Source organism: Hyposmocoma kahamanoa, unplaced genomic scaffold (assembly GCF_003589595.1).
Source record: "Hyposmocoma kahamanoa isolate Upper Pololo Valley unplaced genomic scaffold, ASM358959v1 62, whole genome shotgun sequence".
NCBI lineage: Eukaryota > Metazoa > Arthropoda > Insecta > Lepidoptera > Cosmopterigidae > Hyposmocoma > Hyposmocoma kahamanoa.
The window spans coordinates 16429397-16451611 of NW_020653850.1; the positions used below are offsets into that span (position 1 = coordinate 16429397).

General features: G+C 35.8%; 1 protein-coding gene across 1 annotated transcript; it reads right to left on the bottom strand.

Moving 5' to 3' along the window:
- Nucleotides 1–1688: 1688 nt before the first annotated feature.
- On the bottom strand, nucleotides 1689–20817 carry LOC113229595. Its single transcript, XM_026463248.1, has 13 exons — nucleotides 19671–20817; nucleotides 19206–19336; nucleotides 18513–18794; nucleotides 18110–18306; nucleotides 15670–15807; nucleotides 15032–15266; nucleotides 13581–13798; nucleotides 11223–11417; nucleotides 7856–8080; nucleotides 7043–7110; nucleotides 5796–5922; nucleotides 3333–3538; nucleotides 1689–2540 (listed from the first exon to the last, which is right to left on the bottom strand). The coding sequence occupies exons 1-13, from the start codon at nucleotides 20669–20671 to the stop codon at nucleotides 2105–2107; spliced, it is 3459 nt and encodes a 1152-aa protein (XP_026319033.1). The 5' UTR covers nucleotides 20672–20817; the 3' UTR covers nucleotides 1689–2104.
- Nucleotides 20818–22215: the final 1398 nt, after the last annotated feature.

The window sequence follows — 22215 nt, forward strand, 5'->3', positions numbered from 1 at the left end:
TTTTGCTTAAAAGTTCATTGTACTTCACTTAAAATCACTTAACACTACACAACTCGTTCACTGCCTAGTTATGTGATTTTATTTATTGTGATGCTAAAATATACGAAGACTCGTACAGTAAGTCTCCCTCAGTCAATAGTGTACAGTTATTGACATGTTTTCCCCACGTGCGTACACTGCTCTTCTCGGCTCCATTTCGGAATATAATGGGCCTTAAACTAAATGCAAACTAGGATGATCCACTTCACTTGACGTCTGTCATTGGGATGAGGTAAAGTCGATAGATTTTCAGTGAATTTGATTTTTGAAGCAAAATATCTGCCTTATAGTAGTATATCTTGAATTTTTATAACGTATTCTGAACTCTGAAATTTTATATGTACTGATGCGTGAAGTGCCTTGTATTATATTGAAGGCATAAAAGACAACTATAATTCAAACGCAATTTCAATAGATATTTTAGAAAATTTCAATAATTAATAACACTGACATGTTAATTCATTGTTTATGATTAAAATTCATACTTTAGGAATGAATAACTGCACTATATATTTATTCATTAAATTATCGAAAACTTTATCGACATACCTGATCTCTAGCAAATGCAGTGTAACGAAGTAACCGTTGCAAGTTGTCGTAAAAAAAATAATGAACTTTTGAAACAAATGTTTTTGCGCTTATTTCTCACAAATAAACACTGATTTGGTGTTGTATTTACTTAACAAAACCTACTCATTTAAAAGCGAGCCATATAAAAATAGTTTATGAAATATTTAAATTAGTGCACTTCGGAAATGAAACTATTTTGCCGGATTTAAATCGCGTATATTTGTTTTTTCGGACAAACCAACTTGTTTGCAAAAACAAATATACGCGATTTAAATCCGGAAAAATAGTTTCGTTTACTATGTGTTACAATCGCGAAAACCTAAGAACTCGATTAGTGCACGTCGTTACAATGTTATATTATGTAGAGTTTTATGAACTGTAACAGGGATCATCCTATATTTTTTAGATAGTTCTTAGTTTACACTGACCATAGTAGGTCGTAATGGTGTGATGTATTATATGAATGGAACTTACTGGATAGAGAAAAAAATAATATTATGATTAAAAAAATCCTGAACAGTCAACGTTCGAGTTATGCGATGCAATACGTTCAACTCAAATACCCCATAAAATATCTTACTTAATTGTCTTGTTTTCTTCCAATAACACAATAACTTAAGCCTAACGAGAACACATTTCTAGTCTGACAATTACCAAAACTATTTCAAATTAATTGCTAAATTCTTTTTTATATCCTAAAAACAACTAAGCTCTGAGGTTATTATTTTTCTTTGTTAAGTATACGAATTAAATGTAATACATAAGTACATTTAATTTTCATTGTATAACTAGCACCTAAATGGCTTATTGTGCTTACGTAAACTCGTAGGTTGTTAATTTTTCTTAAAACTAAAAGTTAGTGATGTCCGGATTCGATACAAAGTCCATTTTGGCTACTTTACTGAGAAATGTACCAATGTATAATATTCTGACATTTGACTTGCCAGAAATATTTGTACATTGGAAGTACAATGACATGAAAAAATACAGTCAAGACCAAAAACAAGTCAACAGATGAATACAATAATGTCACTTTTCACTGCAATTATTGTTATTAACAACTATTATATTTAATTAAATAATATCACTAGTATTCGAAACACTTGTTTAACTCATTTTTACTACAGTACTGTATCTCCACATTGAGATTACAGTTTGTAAATTCCTAGCGATCGCTTAAAATATGATTTACGAAATGTTAAATATTTTTATTGCGAGAATCATTCTTGTAGTGACTTAACACTACCATTTCGTGGTATAGATACTTTGCCTCTACCATGAGTTTACAGCGAGTTGTGGCTAGCGTCCACGTCAAATATTTATCAATTTTGTATGGCAAGTTGTACAGCGCCCCAAGCGATGCACGAAGTAACATTTTCACTCATGGTACAGGTCAGTTCCGAAAATAATTTCCAGCTCGAATGGACCCTGCACAACAATCTATATGAATTTACAAAAAAGTTTGGTCGAGACCGGAAAAATAAGGTTACGAGAATCATATCACAGAGGCGAGGCTACGCGCGTGCGGGGAGCCATCGCTATCCAACATCGCGGACATGGCCACTGTGCTGGACATCGGTTCAGCCCCTCGCACCAGCTGCTCATGGCTGCTTGTTAAGGCACCACCATATTTGAAACTTCGTCGCAAACTTGATCGGATGCTTTTTACTGAGTCGCTTTTGCGGACGAAGGACCTTCTTAAATAGTTGCGGGTTAGAGATAGGGAGTTCCTGGAGGTCGATGACCTTGGACGATTAGATCTGGAGTCAGTCTCATCTGTGATTGTGATAGAAGGCGTGGCAAAAACGCCGCTATATTCCGGAGGTTGAGATTCTCGAGCCTGCTGTTCGCGGTCAACCGTTTCGCTTAGCGTGATCGGCGTGTTCATTGTTTCGTCGGATTGTGATTGCTCCGTACGCGCCGATGTTATTCTGGGAAGAAAACAAATCATCACACGAATAAAGTCTTCAAACTTGTGACCGTAAAGTCAACTCTGTGTATAAATCTTGCTAACATCAATATGATCTGAACTAACCAACAATATTTACACATACATATATTATAGTACTCAATTTTATCTATATCACTGGTGTTCAAGAACAGTGGCTCAAACCAATTGTCTTTGTAACACAGTTGTATTTAGGGTGTGCTAAATTTTATTGTGAAAAAGCACTGTACTTTTTGTTGGTTAAAACAAACACGTGGCAACATGGACGGCGTATAATTCGTCGGCTATGCACGTTAAATATCCTTCAGTTGTTTTTAAACCATTTTTCTTACGAATTAGGTTGTTTTGAGATAAACCGCTATTCTAGAAAGCCATCGATATGTGCACTTATTTGTATCTTGAAATCATTGGCTTAGATTGATATTTGTCAAATGATGTCAGATATTTTGAGCACACTGTAAATTTAGACATAGATAAAATTAAACTCACCGTAAATATATATTTTTGGTACTTTTAACTGCACAGATCATTTCGATGTTAACTCCACATCCCTTTATGGTTTCAAATACCCTCAGAAATCATTCGTCATATCGATACCTTTGGGTCAAGCAGGACACTTTTTCCACTAAACATTGAATTCAGCGACGTTTGACATAATACCTATATTATTCGCTTTCGTCAGTATCGATATTCTCATGCCAGACGTGTATTTTTTATTTTCGACAAATGCTAAATGAAAGTTCGACTGTTACATCAAAAATAAATCCCAACTCACCTCCTGAGCGTTCTAAAACTCCGTCTAAGCGTATTCAGCAACCTAGCACCAGTAGCAGTAGAGTACGACGGCGGGGGAGTGTACTTGGGCGGGGGGTCTGGCGCGGGCGCAGTGGCGGACGGCGGCCGAGCATCGCGCGGCGGAGCCGACGACGGACGACCCGAGCTATTCGGGCCCATGCGAGGCCGATATAGGTTTTGGATGCGCTGGAAATTATGACAACCAATATAAGTTGCGCTTTCCAGTTCAAGTGACTGAGCTAGGTTAAGATTAGGAGATACTTGGTTGTCAATAATATATACCCGGTTGCATACGTATTTCCAAGTGTAACCATCCTCATTCTAAAGAAGTACATAAATGTACAATTACTAACATAAAATTATCTATACAAGACATTGACTTACAAATATACAAGATTATAAACCGTAAAATTATGGTAGAGCTACTGTATTTAAAATCGTCAAAGCAAAACAATCGCACACTAAATAAGGGATCTATAAAACATAAAGCAAATGTAACAACATGAACATACATAATAATAAAAAAAAAATGCATCGAACAATAGAAACAACAATAATCTTACCAATTCTTCTGTACAGTCACTAGACCCGTAATCCTTGTAGCGCGTAAGCACAAAAACCTTACATTAGAAGTCTAGCGTCATATTCCAAGAATAAAACGTTAATTTCTCGCGTCTTATTCTTGGAAGAAGATATGTTCGACTTTGGTGAAATCTACCTGAAATGGTTTGCTTATGCCGGATATACACAAAACATATTTTAAAACAGAAATTTTCGTTACCTACGTTTTATCAAAATTTTAAAACAAATCAAATCTACGCCACGAGATAAGCTATGAAAACTTGACAAATATTTTAATTGCAAATGTACGCTTTATGGACGACTTAAGGTACAATTCAAAGCTAAGAACCTTGACATACAGCATTAAGCGTAGCAATGTATTCACACCAAAGACGGGACATATCCAAAAATGTTGTTTATTACAAGAGCAAAATGACAGTTGTGCAAAAATTACACTCTTAAATATTCTACAAGGTATCACTTACACCACCAAATTGCTCACTTTCATCACAGTATCATAATAGTCATAAAGTTAATTTCCGTGAAGGTTTTCAACTTACAATTCAGACGTAAAGCTAGCACTGCGACGTTATAGGACTCCAGAATTCGTATGATAATTTAATGGAAGCGTCAACGCTCTTATGTTTATTAATTAGATACGAAACAATGTTACAATTTCAAGTAGTGCATGTTATATTAAGTCTTTGTATTTTGGGGTTAAAAATTTGTAACAAGCTGTTTCACAAGTGAAAGAATTATTGCGATATTTATTTGCTTTAAGGCTGATCGTTACGGTTAATTTCCACACAAAATGAAATCAACATTTTCGCTACTGCGGCTGCTTTTATGTATAGGTATATTACCTTTCCAATAAAAAACTTTTTTTTGTTTCGAATATCGCGTATAGAAAAATTAACGCGTAAAATCCAATGATGACATATTCATTATCATTTTAAAATCAATAAGAATTGCTCAAATCTTTGCTTGTGTGCGATATTGAATATATTATATGTGGTATAACATGGCGTCGTGGTCTGTAAACAGCCGATTTATTAATTATTTTACACAAGTTTCCCGTCTCCCTCTGTTGTGCATTGGGCTCTTCACTACTTGCCTCAGCATTCAAACACTGTTTATATTCAATTTCGTACGCATTCAAGTTTTTAACACTAAAGTTCAAATAGGTAACGAAATTTTTAGTAAATACAGACAATCTAGTACTAAGTTCTCTTTGTTACGTAAGTTAATTTATATAATTCAATTGATTGTACGTTGTCGAATCGAAACGAATGAGGTTAATTAAACACGATTACGTTAGCGAGTGTTAGTTATTAGTATGTATTGTAGTATGTACAGTCAGCATTAAAATTACCAGAGCAATCGCACTAATCAAACAATTAATTTTAAAATATCTATTACACGAGATAGAGTAACCATATCGTGCCAAGCAATCACACCTATCGATTGTTTGCTGTATACATATATTTGATGCATTGTTAAATGCTTATATGGCATTCAACAACAACTCGACCAGAACCAATATAGGAGAGAACATTTCCAAAATTGTTCCTACTGGGAATTGAACGCAGGACCTTTTCAAACAGTGCAAACTCACAATATTTAATAAACATATACACCTTATCTCTCAACCAGGACCTTTTCAAACAGTGCAAACTCACAACATTTAATATACATATACACCTTATCTCCCAATAAATTTAAAATGCCCTTTTAAAGTAAAATGCGTTTGAAAAAGAAATTTCAGCGCTCGGATCATTTTGATGATGACTGTACACAGTACAAAACTTTACCCTTCCTAGCAATACTGAGCATTCTATATTATTTTGTTGTCATTTACATTTAATTTGTTCCTGCAACTTACCTCCAATATATCAGGCGGCCCTTTACTCATGTACCGCCATGTCTGTATGAAGGCACCGACTGGTACAATCAGCAGCGCGCCCTGTTGCAATAACACGGCCAGTTGCCGCGCCCATATTGGCCAGTATCTGGAGACATATTAGTATAGTGAATATATATATATATATTTTATTTATAATATCAAGTGACGGGACGAACAAGTCGTGCGCCTGATGGTTAGCTACACGCCTGTCCATAACAGTTGCAGTGTTACTCAGCTTTAATAGCAAAGATCTGAAGGGCAACGCCACTGCGTCCGTCACCCTGAGAAATAAGTAGACAAGTCTCATGTGCCTGTAATTTTACCAGCACCCTTACCCTTCCAAACCGAAACACAGTAATGCTGGCATTACTGCTTGGCGGCAGAAATAGATAAGGTGGCAGTACTATCCCGGACGAACCCTCTACAAGGAGCTCTACTGCTTTCAAACTTCAATTCAAAGAGATTATGTCCCTTTAAGGGTGCATCTCGTTTGTGTGAAAATTAAATAAACTAATTTAGATGCAACGTTCATTTAATACAATTTTCACTTGAACTAAATACAGTTCCTATAACTTAATTTAGTATAATGTTCACATTTTATGACAATATTTTACATACATCTCTTTTTATATAAGAACTGCCACTCCTTTTAAAGGTAGGTTATGAAAAGGTCAAACCCGAATTTGTTTGCGTTTCGGAATATGTTTTATGACAATTTTATTGCAGTTTATCTATTTAGTTATGATGAGGTTTATAACTTATGAGGGTTAGGGTTAATGATTAGTATCAAAAATGAAATTATAGAATGTAAGTTAAAGTTAAACGTTCGTTATATTCAGTGATTGTTATGTGAAAAGTGAATTATTATTTAAATAAAATTACATTAAATGAGCTAACGCTCATTATATTAGCAACCTAACGATTCATTATATTTATCTGATACATTACACACCCTCTTCTACAAAGGAAAAGTAATCGACTAAAATTGACGCCCGATTCTTGTTCTTGATGAGTCAATGACAAAAACCAGTAGGAATCCTGTGTTCTTATTTCTTTGGCCCAGTAAGCAGCCACCTCTTTACCGCTATCTGTTGCCTTTAGGATGTCTTCGCGGGTGCAGCAGTGCAGATGCACGATACAAATCGCGTACAATTTATTGACAATTTTGTTTCGCAATTCCGTGTAATCTAAATTTCACATTTGTGTGTAAGGTTAAGTAAGCTTACCCTGCAGGTTTCCTCCAACTATAAAGTTGTCGTTGTTGTCCAATACGGAAATCCATTACGCATATTGCCTGGAACAAGTGCACCATTAACTTTGTCTTTTTTATAACATCTAACCAAGATCAAATGAAGCACGCAGTGGCGTACCTTATTCAGTTCTATTACGGGTGATTTTCGATTGTAACTATCAAGTTTGATGTCCTCAAATATCAAACTTGATAGTTATCAAGTTTGATATGATCTTATGATTGTACTGAAATAGACCAAGTGTTTTGCACAGTTAAAAATAGGCATTACTTCAAAAAACGTACGTACGATGCGACGATGATATGATATGGATAAAATTTTGTGCTCGATGAATATTACAGACTTCGAAGAGTGTTGAGAACCTTCTCTAATATGATTCTTAGCGATGTTTTTATTCAGCAAAAACCACATAAACGTTTAAGGTTTACACTTAAACTTAGGAAGAAGTTAAATTACGCACGAAATCGAGTTTTAGAAAAAACTGATTCAACTTGGACAAGGCGAATGGTGATGTCAAATTTCGATACTATCGTTATCACGTCAAATCCTAAACGGTGTGATTGTGGGTAAACGTAGGCCTTGATTTATTTTTATATCAATATTTTTTTGTAGTTTTGTTACAATAAATCACATCTACTAATTACTGAGTCAACCCGCAACCATGGAGCCTGTAACCGTTCCGAAATATCGGAAAAATAAAAGAAATAATATCGTGGAAAGAAACCTGTAATTAGTGATAATCACTTAGTGAATAACCACGAAAGTCTTGGAATCTATAATGATACTTACACACAACAAAACAGGCAATATAACGGTCCAGGTAAAACTGAGCAATGCAGCTAAAGTGGCGGACAATCTGGAGCGGGAATCGTAGAGAGCGCCCACTACGACGTCCGGTGAATAAGGTCGACCGCGTACTACGAACACGCCACACGCAAGCGACACTTGTACTGCGCACTGCCACCACGATCCCACCCATACGTAGTCTATGAAGTGGACTATTCTGATGCCCGCCTGGAGATTGAAAGTTAGCATACATTTTAGGTCACAAAAAGCGAGTTACCAAATTAAAGTAATCGTAATATTATGATTATTAATAGATACAAATATCGAACACATAGAACAACTATTTCGCCCCGATGGGACGTGAACCCACGACCATACTGCACCGTAGAACTGCTCTTACCAACTAAGCTAATTGAAACTGTCCTATGTGTATTTGTTAAAGGTCTTTGTACTGGATTTTTCGGCATTCTGAACCGCTAATGACATCTAGTGAGAGATTTTAGGACCCACTTCACAGCATCGGCATTATGATTAATAATCATAATAAAAACTAGTGGAGTTATTTCACAAAAAAATATATCATTAACACAATCGTAATATTTATTAAATATCATACTGTTTTTACTATTTCAAATTTTTGTAAAAATACTCCACGCTTTGTTTCTTTAAACAAAAATCCGCAACAATAGAGAAATTTGTAAGATCTGTTAGCTCAGTTGGTAAGAGAAGCAGCCACGTTGTGGCAGATCCAGTGGGATCGTAGAAATTGTTCTTTATGTTTGTTCGATCTTTGCATCAATAATAATCATTTTCGACGCTGCGTCATATGACCTTCATTACGCCTTGCGTTCATAGTAAAACCTGTCTATGGACTTAAACGTTTTCCTAATTAATGATTTTATAAGCTTCAAACTAAGAAGCGTTTTAGTGAAAAGTCTCATTATAAGCACGTTTAAGAAAGTACGTTTTAAGTTTAAAATTTATAAGAATTTCTTTCCATCTGTAATAATAATGTGCAATACCTGTACAAATTCTATAGTATTACCGTATCAATTTTAGGTATGATACTAAAACCTAGCAACATTGAACGTAATTTAATTATTCTTGAGAAAGCTCAGACCAGGACCTTTTTTTATTTTTTATAATATGAAGTAACGGGACGAACAAACTACCGGAAAGCGCCTTTAGTTCTTACGAAAAAGCCACCAAGTGGCTGTAGTGATAGTGACACAATAAATGGGACATATTTAACTATGGAAGTAACTGAAGAAAATCAGCCTCGCAGTTTCTATATCTGAAAGTATTCATATTTATTTAAATCGATTAATTGTAATTAGACAGTTACATATAAGTATAGATAACATTAACTACATTAGTAGGAGCACGAGGATTATAATTATCCTTTTGGTCCTACCAGTAGGAGCACCCAGTAGGTGCAAGAGAAATCGGCTCGATTTACTATAAAATGTATCTTTGCTATATTCCGTACCCTTACCATGAGATTAAAGTCGAATTCTCTATCGGTCGTGTAAATTATTTGTACAAGGAGAGACGTAATTTGCGATAAACCGTGCCGTGTGTTTTCAAATTGTAGTAAAGGTACTGATCGAGCCTAGTGAACTAGTTTCCCTTGATATGAAACAGGTTTTACTATGAACGCAAGGCGTAATGAAGGTCATATGACGCAGCGTCGAAAATTATTATTATTGATACCAAGATCGAACAAACACAAAGAACAATTTCTACGATCTAACTGGATCTGCCACAATGTGGCTGCCGCTCTTACCAACTGAGCTACGGATCGAGCCAAAAGATCTTACAAATTTCTCTATTGTTGCGGATCTTTGTTTAAAGAAACAAAGCATGGAGTATTTTTACAAAAATTTTAAATAGTAAAAACAGTATGATATTTAATAAATATTACGATTGTGTTAATGAGATATTATTTTGTGAAATAACTCCACTAGTTTTTAGTATGATTATTAATCATAATGCCGATGCGCTTCTTCTAGTAATGTAGACACTCGGCATTGTTGGACCATAATTATAATATACATACACTACGCTACACTTCGTAAACCTTGAGACGTCATGTTATTTAACAGAGCATTCAGCTGAATGGACTTTATGTTGGTTTTGCCTCGCCCATTTATTCTAATTTTATTCTTAGCTTAAGCTAATAATAAAACTAGAATAAATGAGCGAGTGGAGTGAATGAGGCCTGATAATTGTAGAAAATTTTCACATTACAAAGTGTGCAATAATAAAACAAAATATTTCGAAATTATTAATGTGCAAATACTGGCCTGCTAAGCCGAAAGGCGCTATCTCTGAGATTTTAGTTTTTTTATACCATTCAATAGCTATAATAATTTCGCTTCTAATGGTATAATAGAAATAGCGCTATCTAACTGAAAACATTTAAAAAACCATTAAGAAGTATTTTTATATCTCAATTTTTGAAACCTTTCTTTATAATCAAAATAGCGGTATCTCACAAAATAGGTATAATGGTACAATTTGTGGATAATTTAGGTATGTCAATAAATTTATCAGTCAAAAATACGTATAAATAAGTTTTAACATTTTCAAAAAGTTTTATTTTTGAAGGAGCGAAAATATATGTATGTACAAAAAGTCGATTTTCTCAAAACTTACTCCGATTGAGATAGCGCTTTTCGGCTTATCAGGGCAGAATAATAAAGCAAAATATTTATAAATTATGCTTCCTTAGACGGCTTTCATGCCATTCTGAGAAAGCGGGTAACCTCACTTTGGCGATTTGTGTAGTATTGTAGTGTAGTATTCTAACTGTTGTAGCAAACAAAATAGACTGTCCCATCCAGACCCACCGAATGCAGCTTTATATTGGCAGTTTAGATTAAGATACTATTTGTTACATTGCATGCTACATTTAATTAAATTTATTTTATTTTTTAAATTTTATATTTAAATTTTTCAAATTTAAATTTTCATGGTAATGAAATTTGCCTTTTTTTTCATTTATGTTATTTATAGCTCATTTTTATTGTCAGTTATATTTATTTATTAATGTATGTGATTAAAATTTTTAATATTATAATTGTGTAAGAATTTAGTTGGTCCGAAAAAAATACTTCATTTTATTTACTCAATATATCTAAGGTAACCCCTATAATAAAATATGTTTGTTATCATGAAAACACATTGTATCATGAAATGCTTAAAAAGTGCGCCAGTTTGCTAAAAGTGTTACAATAATATAGTTTGCTAAAAGTGTTGCAAAAATACATTTGTTAAGTGTTGCAAAAACATAACAAATTAAAATTTATACAGTAACATCTACTTTACCCGACTACTAGGCTGAAGAAAAGTAAATTTTAAAACTTACATCAGTAGTGAGCAAAAGCCCCATAGCCAATCCAAAGACGCAACTCAGGAATGTTATTGTGGTCTCCCAGACGCGAAGTGATCTCGCATCGATGGCCAGAATGCCTGTGATGACGCAGTGCCATATTGCCAGTTGTTGTGCCAGCCCGAACATTATCAAGATGAAGTAGAATATAACTGCCCAGGCTGGAGAGAGCTGAAAAAGTATTTGTAATTTTATACATACATATATGAAGGTACTCTGTTTCTATCATCGAGTATATAACCAGAAATAGAGACGAAATATCAATTAATTTGTTTGAAAACTATGCTGCCATATCATTACTGTAACAACTGCGCTCCGATTGGCTAGCCCGTGTTCGAAACAATTGACGGGTGTCGTCAATGGGTGTCGTAAACTGTTTCACTTCAAATCGACCAGGTAACTTGAGCTTTGCTATAATGGACGAAAATTGCAAAATTACATATTTAATTACCGATGATATTTGATTCCGCGTGACTTGTTATTAGATGTTTTGCTGTTTTTACCCACACCACCGAAAGAAACAGCGCACCAGTGTTTCTTTATTACAATAAATACAGAATATTTTTGGAATATACGGTCATACGTATACACAGGTCAATATTGTTGGTGCTGTACTATTTCAGCTTTCTAATTTGTAATTTCAGTGCAAAAGAGAGTTGATATTTATAAGTGATGAGTTACCAGGAATGTATGACTCTTATTTCGTCTCTATTTCTGGTTATATACTCGATCGTTTCAATAAAGGTATTTTACACATTATTAATATGCAGTTTCAAATATGATCATCAAATAATTATACTGCTAATACGAAGATATAGAGTACTTTTAAAGGTGTAAATATATTATAGGCTTCATTATAAGGACGAGAACTTGACTAAAAGGATGAAATGGAGTCCCCATGGTAGAGGTGCCCAAACCGCTCGATTACTAACTAAAATCCCATCTCCACGACACGGGAATTAGTTGCAGTAGAGCTCCTTGTGAAAGAGTTCGTCCAGGGTAGTACTGCCACCTTACCTATTTCTGCCTCCAAACAGTAATGTGAGCACTGCTGCGTTCCGGTTTTGAAGGGTAAGGGTGCTGGTGAAATTACAGGCACATGGGACTTGTCAACTTATGTCTCAGGGTGAGGGGCGCAGTGGTAGTGCCCCTCAGATCTTTGCAATTTAAAACTCTGAGTGTAACTGTTATGGACAGGCGTGTAGCTTACTATCAGGCCCACGACTTGCTCGTCCCGTCACTTGATGTTATAAAAGAAAAAGAAAAAAAAAGCGAAAATTCGAACTCGACTCCGACTACTTATTCGGTTCCCTTCCCTTCAGAGTTTAGATTCTAGGTCCGTGGCTCTCACTGGGCTCATTCTACAAAATCATATTATATAAACAAAAATGTAAGGTCCGAATGGCTAACCTAAGTCAATGTCAATTAGTCAAGTAACTGCCTCCGTGGTCGAACGGTTACCATGCCAGACTGCCACGCAGCGGTCCCAGGTTCGATTCCCGGGCCGGGAGAAATATTTATATGGCCTACATTTATTTCTCTCGTGAGTTTGGGTGTAATTTGTGGTCGGCACCCGCGACAGGGTTTCCCTAGTGCGGGGCTATGTTGAATGTGTGCGTTATTATTATTAATAATGTACAAAGGTGGGTTTATACATTCCATTAGGTTTGCGCACCAATTTTACTCCGCGCATTTATAACAGCTCAAATGGAGACGTTACGCATATCACTACAAGAAAACCGAGTGCTCCATTAGGTTCGCACATCGACTCTGTTCCGCGCGTCTGCAAAGCTAAACATTTATCTTCCGAGATGGTGGGGATGGGGAGATGGAGTGGTCCATAGCAATGAGTTCGCGGTAACGTAAGCAACGTATCTATTAGTGGAGCACTTGCAGATGCGCGGAGATTAATAGATACCCAGCTTAAGGGTAGTCATACAAATATTAACAACATCACACACGTTACTCTGGTCCAAAAAGTAAGTAGCTAAAGCACTTGTGTTATGGAAATCGGAAACAACAACGGTACCACGAACAGACCCCGAGGACCCGAGACAATATAGAAAAGTTTTCTACATTGACCCGACCGGGGATCGAACCTGGAACCTCAGAGATGGCGACACCATGAAAACCGGAGTGCAAGCCACTCCACCACCGAGGCCGTCAGACATCATACAAAGGAAGAACACTGCTAGTATTTTAAGTAAATCTTCATCACAGTAACGTATGTGATTTTTTCCTTTTGTTTCTACAATAAATAATATCAACGTCGATCCTAGCGAAATATGATTCTTTAAAAGTTCTTTAAATACAGTACCAGCAATAGTGACTTACCAAATTAGCAGGTAGAACAGCTAGCGTGGCTGGCACAAGTTGTGTGGCCAATTGTAACGGTTGCCAACCGCTCAACGCGCGTGGGTTGTTGCCATTCTTCCACACAGTCACACCAACTAAGCTTCCGTAATGGCCCATGAATCGTACTGGAGTTGATACTTGATTGCCTGGCAGCGGTTCTGATGTTGGCCATAGGAATTGCGATGATTTTATTGTTTCTGAAAATTTTATCCCTCGATTAGTTAAGGAAAGATGTTTGGGCATAAGATACGTCACGACAGTTTTCTTAGAAGAATCATAGAAGGGAAGACCGAAGGTAAGTAGCAGAGGAAAACCGAGACTATTTAACAATGTATATAACACTCCATCTCGAACTGATAATATTATTGTTGTTTCGTTCACTCTCACGTGAAGTCCCCAACCACGACACGGTTCGCCTTCCCACTCTCTTCCCACTCTTCGTTTGGTTGAACATTTATTCGATAGATCATTCGTTCGATTTCGATAGAACCTTCGTTAGAGACGAAATTATTTACACATTTACTACAGAGCCCCCTTAAAACTGCGAAAAACCACTGTACCATAATAATGTTATATGGAACTGTTTTCTTCCGTAATTTCAGATAATCCCGTAAAATCAGTTATTCATATCAATGGGTAGTATCATCGCTCTTTGAGTAAAATTCAAATATGTTAACACCCTATATTTGAGAGGTGTACCAAGACACAAGGTCTACTTAGTTTCGGAATCAGTCTTTCGCTATGTGCATAGTAGGGTACACGTTTCAAAATTGTATGGGAATGGGAAATAATGAATAACATTATGTAGTGACCAGGAAAAACTACTATTATAGTTTCAAGAATGTTTTATCAATACATTGATATATTATTATATTGCCTATTGTTGTTTGTCTAGGTCTCTGATAACACTTGAATACTCCAACAACAATAAAACGAAATAACAACGATGAAAACAACTATTTCAAAAATTTTAACTTTTTTACAATTTCGCTTCAAAACTACACAGAATTACGTACTTAATTGTTTTCCTTATGCAAAGCAAATGAAAAAAAGATTTTTAGTCACTAACAATGTGAACGAATGAACCATTCAAAACTATTTACAAATTTAATTTTATCAGCGCACAAAACATCTACAAATTTGACAAAGCTCAATTTCATATCTATAAATTAATTTAAGATACATTCGCGACTCAAATTCACAACAAACGATAAATGCATCTTGATATCATTGACATAATGATCATTTTTGTCTAATGTGCAGATGTTATGAGCACTTTGCACGTATAGATACAATTGACAACATTGGATGTGTAATCAATCTATTATAGTTGGTTTGACCGTTCAGATCTTTTATTACGCTGATTGTACAATTTTCACGCCAACTGATTTTCTACGGTAACTTTTTATAGGAAATCAAATTGTACTCACCGTAACTACCAGGTAGGTAATTGAAGCCATAGTTTTTCAATATAAGCACGCAGGCGTTCGCTAGGAACGATCCAAGAAGAAGCACTGCGAATGTAAACACTGCAATATAGGCACTCTCCCTTTGCAACATTACATTTGTCTTATTTTTGGCATTCTTATGTGACGTCAACTGCATTATACACGCTCCAAGCAAGCCCCATGTTAGAAACGTCTCTTGTGTTGCCGCCGCCCAACTCTGGAAAAGTTTATGAGAGCATTTTTTATAAGATTAAATAACGGTCATGATTACAGACAATGTGACCTTACGGTGCCGTCAACGTGTAGAATTTCAAGGACAATAGGGAAGGAACGTTTATTTTCCTTTTTCCAAACAATACAACTAGTAGTAGTAGTACTGAAAGGAACTCGATGAATTGAACCAATTAATTGTACCCATGTTTGGTATCTTTGTATATTAACAAACAAAAGACTTGGATCGCGAAATATCATAATTCTTTCAATGACAAAACACCTGTTTTTAATCGTTTAACAAAACAATCTGTTGGTATTATACGAACAAAAGAAAATTAAAATTTACCATGCCTATGTGGGACAAAAGCAATTATAAAATGTAACATACGTAATAATAAATAACTTACGTTACTGTTAATGAAGAATTCGCTCCACTCAGTCTCGGAGAAAATATTAGTCACTGTGTCGTACGGTATGAGCGTCAGTAGCTTGGTACATAACACCAAAGTGCCACATATGGGTAGAAATATCAACATGTACACTGCCTGTTATGAAATACATATGTGCATTATTATTATTAATAAGTATTTGCCATTTGCGTAACGTGTTAATTTGTTTGCTTTTTAAAATTGTGATAAATATTTTGTTATAAAGAGAAAACTGTTGCGTAAACTTTATAAATAAACTTCGTTTTGGCTTTGACTTTACAATCGCATTAAAGTTAAAATATGAAATTGCCGTTCTATATAATTGAAACAATTTTTTTAGAAAATCGCACTTGTTTACACAAAATTCTACCCTTTCACTATAAATACACTTAGAGATTTGCTGAAAGGTCATTTATACCTTTGCGGCAAAATAGTGGAGAAATGGAATCAACAAACTTACCTACCTTGAAATTTTATAAGAAAACCGCTGCATTCAATAGGTACCAATGATATTTTTTATATCAACTGAACTAAATAGAACACGAGTACGTAGTAGTACACGATATACATTTTACAAATTTTCAAAAACTACAATGGGAAAAGCGCTGAGCGCCCATTGTACATTAAAATATACTAAATATTATAAGCCCAAGCAAGCACCCCGTCAGTTTTGTATGAAAGACGCAGTATAAGTATTTTAGTTACCCACCCCATGGTCATACAGAATCATTAGAATATATATAGAGCTAAATTTGAATACGATATTTTCATTATAATGTACACTGGGCGTTTACTTGACCTTAGAAATAATACTGTCAGGGTCTGCATCACTTATTATGTATATTTTGATATGTATATTTTCGGCGGCTTCAGAGGAATCAAACTATTTTCCTTGTAGATTAACTGAATTGTGGAGTGGTGATAGGATAGGTAGGAGCAACACTGGTGAGCATGAAGGGTGGTAAAGAACTTTAATCTGCAACTCCAGATAAAGGAAGATGGTTTGTTCGGCAGTATGCGCTCTGGCATTGTAGTGTACATACATCGTGTCGTAGGTTCCATGGAAACACGCAGATTACACCCAAATTCTCGAGAGAAAAAAATGTAGGCCGTACAAATCTTTCTTCCGTTACGAGAATCGAACCCTGGACCTCTGCGTGGCAGATCAGCTTGGTAACCGTTCGGCCACGGAGGCAGTAAAGTAGCTGTGACGAGCGTAGACAACCGTTGCCCGTTACAGTTTTTTTTCAAGACGGGACGAACAAGTCGTGCATCTGCATCCGTAACAGTTGCAGTGTCGCTCAGAGCTTTAAATTGCAAAGATCGGGGGGCAGTACCACTGCGTCCGTCACCTTGAGACATTGACAAGTCCCATGTGTCTGTAATTTCAACAGCACTATTACCCTTCACAACTGGAACGCACAGTAATGGTCCTTTTCGAATATTGCAGACAATTTTCTAGATTTTTCTCCTTCTTACCGATTTCACACCGTATTGTTGGCATAATTACATCAAACCATGCTGCTAATTTCGCCGTACTTTCCGATGGATCGACTTCAACAATAGCCGCAACTCGTCATTGTTACTTTGAGCTATGGTCGTCCTCAAAGTTCGTTTACCAGATTTAAAATTCATTATCACTCAATCAATAGCGCGAAAGGATTTATTACTTGTATCCGCTCCATACAAGTAGTTCATGTTTGGAATTCCTCGGAACTCGCGTTCAAAAATTACACGTATTTCAGCAGCTTTACGTTCTACTTGAGAGCAAATGCAAAATTAACCAAAACGAAGACAAATTTTTAAAAACCAAAATTTTAAATTCAGAATCCTTAGAATTTTATTTGAAAAAATTTCGCCTCGGAATCTGGGCCTACTTCCGTTCTCCATCCGACATCCTTCCGAAACAATTGCTGTCAAATAAATAACACTCGACCAAATTAAAAAATAATGTCAAATATGAAGCTTCATTCGCATCATGCGTCTTCTTTTGGTCGAGTATTATTTACTTGACAGCAATTGTTTCGAATGGATGTCGGACGGAGAACGAGTGTAGCAGGGGCCTTAGTGTAAGTTTTGAAATATGTAAACTTAATCACGTTTGCGTTAAGATTTTAATTTAAACCTTATGGGTATATAATTAGGATCTAAATAAAAATCTTTACGCAAATGCCGTAGATAAGTTTGAATGATTACAAATTTACACTCATGCCTCAGTCCCTGACTCAAAAACTCGTATTAATTTCGAAGAGACTAGGATCCTAGGAATTTGATACTTTAACCCCTAATATCACAATATTTTTATAATAACACCAAAATATAATGAAAGAATATATAAAAATGTCTAAAACAGCGGCTGGAATGCCAGATATATTTTAATGTGTAATTTTAATTATATTCAAGGATAAGTTTATCTCACCTTGCCGTAAGACCTCAATCCTTTGCTGAGCGCGACGAAGACAATCATCCACACTACGGCTAAGTTAAATGCAACTTGAAACTTTATTGTTCCAAAGTACGAATTGCTGGCCCCCAAATTTCTTTGTAATACTTCGCTATTGAAGTACTGAGGTAACGTCTCTTGTATCTTAAATGTACCGTTTTTTATAGCCCCGTCTGTAAAATCAAATCGATTCGATCAACAAACGCGTCATCTCACTTTTCTCATCATGATGCTTAATGAAAAAAATAATTCACTAAAAGACCGCCATTTTAGCGACCTTCTCCAGTCTCGTAATCGTTTTCCTGTATTATTTACTGATTCGTTTTGAGCTCGAACATTAGCGCAAATGACAAACATTTTAGTGTAATTTGAAACTCACCTTCGAAATTGTATTCATGTGGTAATGCCCATTTGTATCTATCATCGGTAGATATGAATGAATCTCGGAAATAAACAAAAATCCAAGATAGGCCAATGATACTGTACATCCCTATGACAGCCTGCGTGATGAGTATTGACACTCCCACTCCTTGGAATATAGGGGATATCCTCCACATATCCACCGGCCCGGATTCTAGTACTTGTCCCAGACATAAGTATAGTGTAAACAATGGGATTCCGATCAACAGCGATAGCATCACGAACTGTATTATGAAGCTTGCTGGAAACAATAATAAATTCCAAGAACATGTGGTTTTTGTTTGCGTAGTTGCATTCCCAAGTATGAACATTTTGTCAACGAAAAACTTTTGTGGTCTTCTCCGAGATGGAAATTTTCAAATTAATGACCAACATTAATTTTGTATCACGGTGACGTGTTCAACTGAGTCATTAAGTGCTGTCATTCAAGTGCGTAATGAGCGTAGGCGAGTAAAGCAAGATTGACATGCTATATGCATAAGCAACGAACTAAAATTACCTGAAGGATTTTTCCTAAAGGACAAGTCATAAGCTGTGACTATAACAATCGATGTCGCTACAACCATTACAAAACCATCTATTTACAAATTTTGTAAATGGATGTTTCATAATTTTTCATGTTTAAATACTAAATACTTTTCAGGATTCTTACCTCCAAAATGAACACTGAATATGGCAAATCGCGAAATGTTAAATATTCCCACGGTGCAGCTGAGGCACGCCAGCATAGCACTCATGCGATGTGGCCATACACCGAACGGTGGATCGTCAGTTTCTTCGAGTCTGGAAAGAGTATAATGTAAAGATCGTGGGCCGATAATAAATATTAGAAAGTTTGAGTTGCACCGACATTTTGCGAAAGTTTACTTTCAGATATATAGGACCACAAATATTTTTATTTTATTTGATAAAGCAATTTTTATAGTTTGTGTCTCTGATATGCCATCCAAAAGTTATCGTATAATTGTTTCGTTTATTGGCAAACATAATCTTAAATGGCCGTCAAGTTGATTTAGAACTCCAAAGGCCATATCACAATGAGAACAAAAAAGCTATTGTTTGGACTACCTTTCGGTTTCGTTCGAAAAATCTGTTTACATAACATTACGTCACTTACCTCTCGTCAGCAGGGGCGGTAATTTGGTTCATTGGCATGACTCCTGCTAGTGATTCGTCTGACGAACTTGTTGTAGAACTTCGAGCAGTACTTCGAGCTGTGTTCCGCCCAGTCCACTCTCCTGTCACGTCGCTCTCCCCTGGTGATGGCAGTGACAAGGCTCGATTCATTAGCAGAGCTCTGCGACCCACGATCAGGGGCCCGGACGCACCATTATTACTCAAGTTAGCAGCGGTCAATTGCAATTGTATAGGCGCACTTGTAGGCCGCAAATTAGCATGATGCTCTAAAAATAATATAACTGGGAGTGTTAAAGGCTCCACATTCTCTGTTGATATAGCTGGCAGCATTATAGGGTCCAATCGACGCATTGAATTACGTAAGTGATCATTCATTGTGCTCGCTCTCTCTAATGAAGTTACCATGCTTTGTCTTTGGGTTTCAGATAGATCAACAAAACTTTTGGATCGACCTAATGTCAAATGTGGCCTTTCAGAAATTACTTCTGTGACATCGTCTTCTAAAACTGACGCTGAAGGATGGGCACCACATACTACTTGAGTATTATCGTCTATAGAACTTAGATCTTCAGAATGAGACGCTTCGGAATGACCAATACATTCTTTTATTTTACAGATGAGATCTTCTTCGTCACTGTCAAAGTTGCTCGGATCATCAAGGCAAGCTAATAAAGACTTGTCTAAAACCTCATCTAGATCGTTTAAAATATCCATAAACTGGCAAAGGGCCGTTGCTTGAAATTCTTCATCGTTTGTGATGTCACTGGATGCATGTGATGTAATGTTTGAGTCGGATTTGTAGCATTCGGGAATAGTCTTTTGAAGGTCTTCTCTTAGATCGTCATCATCGTCTGATTGGTCTATCTCTTCGCTCAGTTGTTCACTGCTCTCCACCGTGCTGGAAGCGTCGCTGTCGGTACTACTTCCTGGTATATTCTCTCTTTGCTCATATAGACCTTCACTTGTGTTTACCACTTCCATGTTTATTGCATGACCCAACTCATAGCCCGCTCGTCTCGGCGACAACCCTGTAACAAGCCTCGAAATAAACAAGCTCCTTGATCAAACTACACTATTTAGCACAGTCAATTAAGAAACATACAATATTTAGGAGAAACAATTTTCCACAGTTTGTACATAGCAGGCGACGTTTGTGGTCAGAGTAGGTATATATTAACATATGAATTAGCTGACTAATAAATAGTAATTAGTACAGCATCCGATGAAAGACACTGTTAGCAGTTTACTGGCAAGTTTGTGTTACATGAGCTGTAACTTATGGAGGACATGAGTCATATTCATGAGCATGTTGATATAACTGACCATGAATGAGTATTGCTATCTACCTAGCCTTGTATTAAAACAATTGGAACAATCACTGCTCAATGATTTCTATGGCAATCATATTTTCAAAGAGACTTTGCCTGCCCAACTTCCTATCATTGCCATTCATTCAGGACGTTAAATCATTAATTAATATATCAATTAGATAAAAATGTAGCAGAAGATGTTAAGTAGTTACAAAATCTAAAAAGAGGAAATAAGAATCGTCCTATACAAAATTCATATCATGGAAATCATGGTCATTTTTAAGAAATTTATATTAAACTAGTAAACAAAGAAGAGATAAAACTTTGTCATAGTCATGTGAATCATGTCCCAGCAACCCATTTCATTTTTGCCATAAAGAGAATATCTCTTTTTGTGTTGTAACAACAAACTTGTAATACAAAAGCACAAGCAATTTGTCAGCAATCTTCATGCCAAAGATTTTAAAATATAAGTTTTATGACATAACATAAGAATATATACATTCATACATAATTTAAATATATTTACCTACTGTCTGGCCTTATGTAAACAATAAGAAATGTGCAAGACAATCGCATCGATTACCTTATTTCAAACTAGGAAATTCACACCCCAGAATCACAAACAATTCAGAAAAATTAGTTTCCTGTATTATTTCTAACATGGATTGAACCTAAGACCTGAGTATAAATAAAGTGTATGATCATTGAGCCATCAGTCATGAAAGTAAAACATCTTGTTCAAGCTCTATTATTATGTAATTAAAAGATAATAAAAAACTGGTGTTTAAAATTAACTATCTACTAGTGATAATTACTTATCAGATCAATTGAGTAACAGTTTCATGTTGATAGATAAGTCAATTTAATTGTTTCCACACAATGCTGGTGTTTGGCAATAAGTGAGAGGTTGATGGGGCATCTATTTTGAAAATTATTCTTTTTATCGTATGACAGAGTGATTTTGTGTTAATGTATAACGGAACAATGGAACACCACAATAATATGACCAATATATGTATATATAATAGGAATAAAGCCAGTGGTGACGACTGGGACTACGGGCTCTGTCCTTTCCCTTGTCTGTTACATTTTAACACCTGATCCTTAGAACCAATATTGATGAATTTTGGTATAGAGATAGATAGATGGGTACTAGAAGGACATAGGCTACTTTTTGTCACAAAAATGAATTTTTAAGGGGCATGAATTGAG